Consider the following 7,493-nt stretch of genomic DNA (forward strand, 5'->3'; position numbering starts at 1 on the left):
TGATACATCTGATTTCAGATTGGTTGTATTGGTTGTTTAATTGAGTACGGGGACGTGAGCGTAACGTTAACTCACCAAACTGGTGGATCACGGCAGTGCCGCTAGGATGGTAATTCACCGGTGTAATTAGTTACATAGAGCAAGCACGTTTTAATTGTGAAGGCCAAAACCAGTGTGATGAGTCTACTGTTGGGTAAATAGTGCTTCTATTTAAGTAAATAGTCCTTTTTGTAAAGTTCAGATTAATCAGAAGAAAAATTTAATATTCTGTTTCTCAAAGCTGGTGTTAATGATGAATGGCGATATCTATTATCGCCACATTGGAAGTTTTGAATTTATTTAGAGGAACAACTTACACAGGTATGCATCTCTTTTTCAAAACTAGCTCGCACGAAGACAGTGGTAATGGTTACGTCTCATACAACCCGTTTTTCTAGCTGATGAAAACCTAAAGCTCGAATTGATTTCATCTGGAGTGATAAATCCTTAACCATTGAAAATCAGTCTTCTACCTTCTGCCAACTTCAGTTTGCCCATGCAGAATGCGGAGGGTTTAAAATCTCACCTAAACTACTTAAAGGGTATTTGCTATCATCTATTACAGTCTGATATTGACAGTGTTTTGATAGCTGCTATTTCTTAAGTGCTTTGAAGTTCTCCAGTTAATGGTGTTTTGTCTGCCTGTTGGATGGGGTCTGGCTGACCAAACAATTCTTTTTCTCCTTCCACCTCCATGAGTCCTCAAGTAAGGAGGCTGGAGGCAAAGACTGTGGAGATGCGTGGGGAACCATAATTGTAATTGCTCATTTAAGAATCTCCTCTGTCCTGCCATGTCTGGAACCACTTGTTCTGGAAGAAAACAACCTCTGAGCCAGCATTCAGGGGAAAGAGTCATGTACAGGAACCAAACTGTGGCAAATGGATCAAGAGAGGGGATTGCTGATATACACGTATCTGGTTTTGCCAAGGAACAAAAACATGAAAGGTATATACGGTAATTGTGCAAGTTAGACTTAAATCACAAGCAAAGCGAGAGCTCAAAGCCCTTTACGTTAGCTTGAAAGCTACTTTTTAATGCATTTCATGTGTAGGTACTGTGAAACCAGGCACCCTGTCACATCCCATTACCTAAACGTAAAAGCTGTTCTCTGCTATGCCGGCGTGCAGTATTTGCTGTTCCGTTAATGACACTACAGCATTCCTGACCTTCTCATTAATTAGCACTTTCAGTGTACTTTCCAACATCCTGATTTCAGTGCTGTCCTCAACCGTACACAAAAAATGGCTTTGTTTTCGTTTGAAATCTCTCATCCTCCAGTCTTCTCAAATAAGAAAAGGTAGTCAAAGTTGCCAGTACAGAAATTCACAGAAGTTACAGCACTATCTGATCATACATCAGATGTACTCACTAACTTCATGCCTTTGGGTAGGTTTCAGAGTGGAAGGCAGCCTACGATAGGTAGAAAGGGAAAAAAGTATCACAGGAGTGACTTCCAAAAACCTTCTAACTCTCGCTAGATGCTGGCAGACAAGATGTGTTCACAACAAAACAAAAGGTCTTTTTCTTAATTCTAATGAAAGCTATGCCCTGTAACTCCTAAGAGATCACCTCTAAATTTTATTTTAAGGCTTTACAATTTCCAGATTTTTTTTTTCTGAACAGGTTAATGTTCACTTTCCTCCTCAGTCCTCCCCTTACATTTTTCACCCCTTAGAAGGCAACGGACACTCCAAAATTGCAGGGCACTTATGAGAAAGGCCCCTGGCCAGCAGAGCAGGGCCCAGTGCTACAGACTGGCCGGGGCAGAGCAGAGGGAGCGGCTCCAACCTCAGAACGGTTCAGCCTTCACTGCCGATGCCACTCACTGGGGATTTGTAGTGGCTGTGACAGTCACGCTACCTGGTGGGATCCCAGCAAAGGCAGAGGTGGAAGCCCATGCGGGCTTTGGTAAGAAAATTTCAAGGTGGAAGTCCTCCCTTATTTTCTATACACGGCTCTTCAACTGGAAGTCCTTCCTAGGGCCACAGAACCCCATCCTCCCTAGAACTAAGGGGCTAGTTTGCTCCTTTAATGATATTTGTCACACAGTTCGTTAACGCCATTCCCAAGAGCTAAAAACACACTCAGTCCCCGTTAACGCACTGCACTTACTGACTTCCTGCAGTCAGACCTTGAAGAACTGATTTTAGATTCCAGTGATTATTTCAGACCTCAGGTAAAGCACTGAGCCACTACACACCTTCTAAATGCAAACTGAATGCAAACACCAAAACGAATAATAGCCAAATCATTTGCCCAAATAAATTTGTGCACCGGTAACTATCTTTAAAGAATGGTGAGAAAGCTACAAAAAGCAGAAATTTTGTATCGATGGGTAAACTGTAATATTAAGGAACTACTGCAATTCCCCCATTACCTGTTTTCTGCTAACGTTTTGCAGAGTCTGGTTTTTCCACTGTCATTAACTTGGATATAAAGATCCTTGCTGTCAGGGTTTATTTAACATTAGCTCTGTCGTCAGAAGTGCTTGAGTTGCACAGCATTTCTGGATTTTATGCTCCAGAAATACTTCGCTTCTACCACAGAATTCATTTCGATATGCTTAATTAAAAAAACCAGAAACAACAAACAAAGCAAGCAAGTGGAAAGGCGCATACAGACATCCAGGCCTACTGGACTTTGCCTTTAAAGGAATCTCTTTGCATTCCCGGTTAATCTCTCTGCATCCCTTCTGCATTTATAACACAGATGGTACCGGCTGGAAGTTACTACCATCACAGTAACCACCTATTCACCAGTTTTATATTTATTATAGAGTTGACAGAAGTGGACTCATTAGAAGAGCATTAGGAAAAACAATCCCTTGATCAGAATGCCGCCCCTTTCGTGCCAGTCAGGGCAGGTGCCAGCCGAGACTTGCTTGTGTAATGCCACAAAATGCTGCGTGCAATCACCGTCCTTGTTACCCAGTAAAACATTTAGATCAAAATAAATAAATGAGACGAATATGAAATTCAACCCTAATTTTGTTTGATAATTCCATAATCTCCCAGGTTTTAGAAAAATGCAGTGATTTTCCCCCAAACACGCATCTTTAAAAAGAAATGAGGATTCAAAGTGTAAGCCTATTCCAAAACTAACACAGGTTACTTGGCATCATCTTTTACAGTTCTCTTATAAATTGCTTCATAGACACAGCAGTTTCAAACTCAAGTAGGAACCGAAGGGGACCGGGAAAAGAAAACATGCTCAGCTTTCTTCCTTTCGAGGAGACTTGCACGTAAGGTCCCTCTAATCTCTGAAACCTGCACCCCTACATACGTTTGAGGATCTCCCCCACAGTCTGGAGATACCCACCCAGAAGAGGTACCGCAGACCCAGATGCGGTCTCTGGCTGAGGGATTACCTTACGGCTCCTTACGGACTGCCCGGGGCAGATTTTTATGTTACAGGGCAAACTCAAATGGAGAGACTTTGCAGTTAATGAGACCCTCATGCCAAAACATGCCATTCTGGCTGGCACTCACTACTTGTACACAATGCGTTTTCTTACGAGTACTTAAATACTCCCGTGTCAGACCTTGAAGAATGACTTTCTCCAGGTGGAGAAGTCTTGATCAAAGGCCCGATGTAAGCTGGCTTTTTCCATCACAGGAAGGAAAGGTATCGCTGCTGTGCCGAGAAGAGCTGTTTAAAGAGAGGAGCTGTTCCCTTGAGAGTACACCCTACTTCAAAAACCGATGATCAGTTTGGAGATCAGGCATTTAAATAAGCTCTGAGAAGGAAATGGCATTTTTTCGTGCTTATCCCAAATTAATAAAAAGGGGTCATGATTTTTGCTAGTGGATTTGTTTCATCCAGCTACCCCAAAAGCAGTCAAGATTAATCTGGGCCCATTTATGGGAGAACGGTATTTACTCAGGTATGACACCAAGAGAAACCGCATTTCCTTTTGGTGCACAGCGATTTTGAAGCACATAAGAATAAGAGTTTATAGATGCAGAGCTCGGGTTATTGCTAATAAAATACAGTTTCAAATCAGCAACAGCTCTACTAACTAACAGTCACGTTTATCTGCGCCGCACTGCGTGAGGATGTGGCTTGGGGGAGATCTGTGGGGAGTATCTGTCTTCACCGTGATCCTCCTTTACCACGCTGAGAAAGGTTTGAGTTTGCTCACCACAGTTACTGAGATTTTGTAAATTATCCTCACAAAAGACCTGGGAGTGTTCAAAATGAGTCTTCTGTGTCATCGCTTCTTTCCTAACATAAATTTGTAAGTCAAATGTAATGCCTCACTCTGAGTAATTTCCATTAATTCTTAAAAGGTTTTTCATGGGTATGTTATTTTCACAAACATCTGAATTTAAATTACAGCCTTTTTCTAGCATCTGATATTCAGCATTCAAAAATCTTGGTTGCATTTATTACTCCGCCAATAAGAGCTTCTGTCTTTTCCCCCCCCTCAGGGCCGATGTATCAACTTCACCAGAGTTCAATCTCAGTAGAGGAGGAGAAGAGGATACCAGGAGGAAAGACAGCCACATTGCCACTTTTCAACCAAGCAGAGAACCGACCACTTCCTCGCATTTCTTGGATCGTCTTCAAGCCCGAACTCAGAAGGTTTCTGCACTCCCTGCTCCCAGGAGCCAGCATTGCCGTAACCGAGCTCCTGCGTTTCACCCCAGTGCGTTGATACTCTGTGATATGCAACAGTGACAAGAAGAGAAGCGTTGCCTTGCATGCCTATGCTTTTATAGAGCACAAAAGGGAGAATACAGATACCAAAAATGATAATGTTTTTCTATTTTTGTTATTTTATGGGTTTTTTTTTTTAAGGACTACAAATTCTCAGGACGTAATGTGCTTTTAGCGGAGATGCAGAGTTTCTCAGATGCAGAGATGGCACGTGTTATTTAAACAGGGACCACTAGCCAAAGGCGGAGGATAAAAATTCCTACCAGGCTAAGCAAGCGCAAGAGTTGAGTGCCTTACAGTGATGTCAGATCACAAAACCCTTGCGAGTCTCCCATCGCATCGTGCCTTACGGGAACCTTCGGACTGGAAATCTTGTCATTCTAACACTGAAAAGTGCACACGCATGACAAAATGTAGACAGGACGCCTCAAGGTATTGGTAGCAAGCAAGACTTTGCCCTTTAGTTTCTGAAGACACCTTTCTTTCATTATGCACCCGGGACAGGAAGAAAATTAATAGAGCGTTATTCCATGGGAAGACAGCCTGTAACCAGAGATCTTGAGCGGAGTTTGAGGGACTGATGCTTCAAGACCTTGACACTGTGGCTGGTGGTTTTTTCCCCTTTCCTGCATTCAGAGTTCAGTAGCGCATAAAACATCATCATCTATAAACATACCTAGCAGTCGTAGGCTTATGTATTTTTTTTTTTTTTTTAATTAAAAAAGCAGTAGCCACTAAGCTGGTATCTCAGGGTTCCCCCCCCCAAATCTCCAAGGGCTTTTCAGCGTCACAAGCCAGCAACTCTCTTTGCATGAGAATTTCAAAGTTTAATTAATATAATTAAAGGCAACAGCAAGCAGCAGCCTGTGAAGATTTTGCTCATCTTTTTTATGCCTTTTGACATTGAATGACCTATTACTGTATGTGCATTACTCTGTTTTCGAGGGGGCACCGAGCATTGGTTAAGATTCAGCAGTGGAAAAAGACCTCCTTCCATCAGTTTAGAAATTAAATTTACAGGAGCGCCGGCCATCACAAAACATTGACAATGTATGTATTATAATTTTTTAGAAAAACCAGTGTCGTGTCACGTCGACGATGCCAAATTATGTTAGCGTGAGCGGAAACACTGTGGGGGAGGAAGGAGGGAGCAGCTGAAGAAAAAGGCTCAAATGATCCAGTCACTTTCGATACTGTACTTCAGATGCAAAATGGATATTCGAGTCGAAACCTGACAAAGCGCGCCCGCTTTGATGGGAACTGGTATAGACAATGACCAGTGGCTGGGTCAGTGGGATGTCTCTCTGCGAGCAGGGAGGCTTATCAAATGACACTAAAAATAAGTTCAACAACCATCACGTTGGAGGGGAAAAGGCGAACATTTCACATTCGGTGGGTACGAATGTGCACAAGATGGAAAGAGCAACGCGAAGCATCCTGGTCTAATTATCTCCTTTGTGCTCTTCATCGAAATTGCAAGGGACATAAATAATTCTCTTGGTCGATGTCCAAATTTGTGGTACTGCCCAAAGAAGCCTTTACGTATATCCACTCGCTTACATCTTTTGCTTGAGTTTATTTATGTCACTGGTAGCCTCATCATCAACAGCCATGTGTGCACATTAGACTATAAATAAAATTGTTATCTAAGTTTCAGTGACTATTTCCTCCTCCTTCTCCTCCCCCCAGCCTCCCATCCTCCTCACAACTTACACCTTCATTTTGCCAGCTACACAGTCACCCTTGATACCGGCTTCTAAAGACAGCCCACCTTCCTGCAGCCCCGCGTGGTGTGCCGAGAAAGCCTGCCACAGCCTAAGTCGGGGCTCCTGACTGTCCCACAGCTATTGAGAGCATGTCAGATGCTGACTCGTACAGTTCGTAGCATCAGTCACGTAAGCAGAACAATAAAGTGCCCCCAGAGACGGCTTGCTGCTCCTGTACTTTGCGAAATCGCAGCCTTGGTACCACTGGCCGTCGGTTGGGGACATTTTAGCCCAGTTGTGTACAGAAGACTGATTTTATCCACAAAGCCCAACTATCAACGAGCCTTTGGTGTATTTCAAGACACTGATTAAACCGCTGAGTGCTCTCCAGCTTAACTCGAGATTAAGAACCAAAACTGGGTAGGTTTGCTAAGACACAGGGGAGCTTCTGTACCACTCCTCAAGATACTGAGGTGGTACAGGCAGAAACACTGATCTCATCAGACACCAAGCTAAAATAAACTCTGCTCTGTTTTACTTATTTTTCCTCCATTTTTAATGTAAACGCGACACTTCCTTTGAGTTATTGCTGGAATTGTCAGCTTGCATTTTGAGCAGCGTGTTGCATAACAGGAAAACATGCAGATGAAGAGGATTTTTTCCTCCTCACATGTATCTGCTGTCTCTCAAAGAATATTTGTAAGAAACAGAGCCCCAGAAATAGAAATCCATTAATAATCTTTTGTCCTCTCTAGCTGTCTATCCATATTCATTAAAAACGGTGGAACGCGCAATTTTTCGCAGAGTGGCTGATACCAAGCAAAAACGTATTTCAGGTATCTACATTGATTTTCCCTTCTAATTGGCATGCTATTACACTATGCTACACTTTTCATTTAGCTGAAGATAACATCCGAAGAGTTTCATTATTACACAATCTGGGATATCTGTCACAAATAATTGGGGGGGCAAGAGGCATAGGGTAATAATACTTTAAAATCCACTGATTCAAAATGACACAAAGTAGACTTCCTTGGCACGAGAGCTCAAAATGCTTGAGAAAACCACGATCGGGAGCGTTAATGGAG

General features: G+C 42.7%; 1 protein-coding gene across 2 annotated transcripts in view; it reads left to right on the forward strand.

Moving 5' to 3' along the window:
• Window positions 1–6,355, forward strand: part of ANTXR2 (ANTXR cell adhesion molecule 2) — a 118,074-nt gene extending 111,719 nt beyond the window's left edge. For both annotated transcript variants that reach the window (XM_075089914.1, XM_075089915.1), the window contains one exon: window positions 4,471–6,355. In XM_075089914.1, the coding sequence (XP_074946015.1) occupies window positions 4,471–4,509 (39 nt within the window). In that variant the 3' untranslated portion in view covers window positions 4,510–6,355. The remainder of the gene's footprint in view (window positions 1–4,470) is intronic.
• The last annotated feature ends 1,138 nt before the right edge of the window (window positions 6,356–7,493 follow it).

The sequence above is a fragment of the Phalacrocorax aristotelis genome, chromosome 4 (genome assembly GCF_949628215.1).
Source record: "Phalacrocorax aristotelis chromosome 4, bGulAri2.1, whole genome shotgun sequence".
Lineage (NCBI taxonomy): Eukaryota > Metazoa > Chordata > Aves > Suliformes > Phalacrocoracidae > Phalacrocorax > Phalacrocorax aristotelis.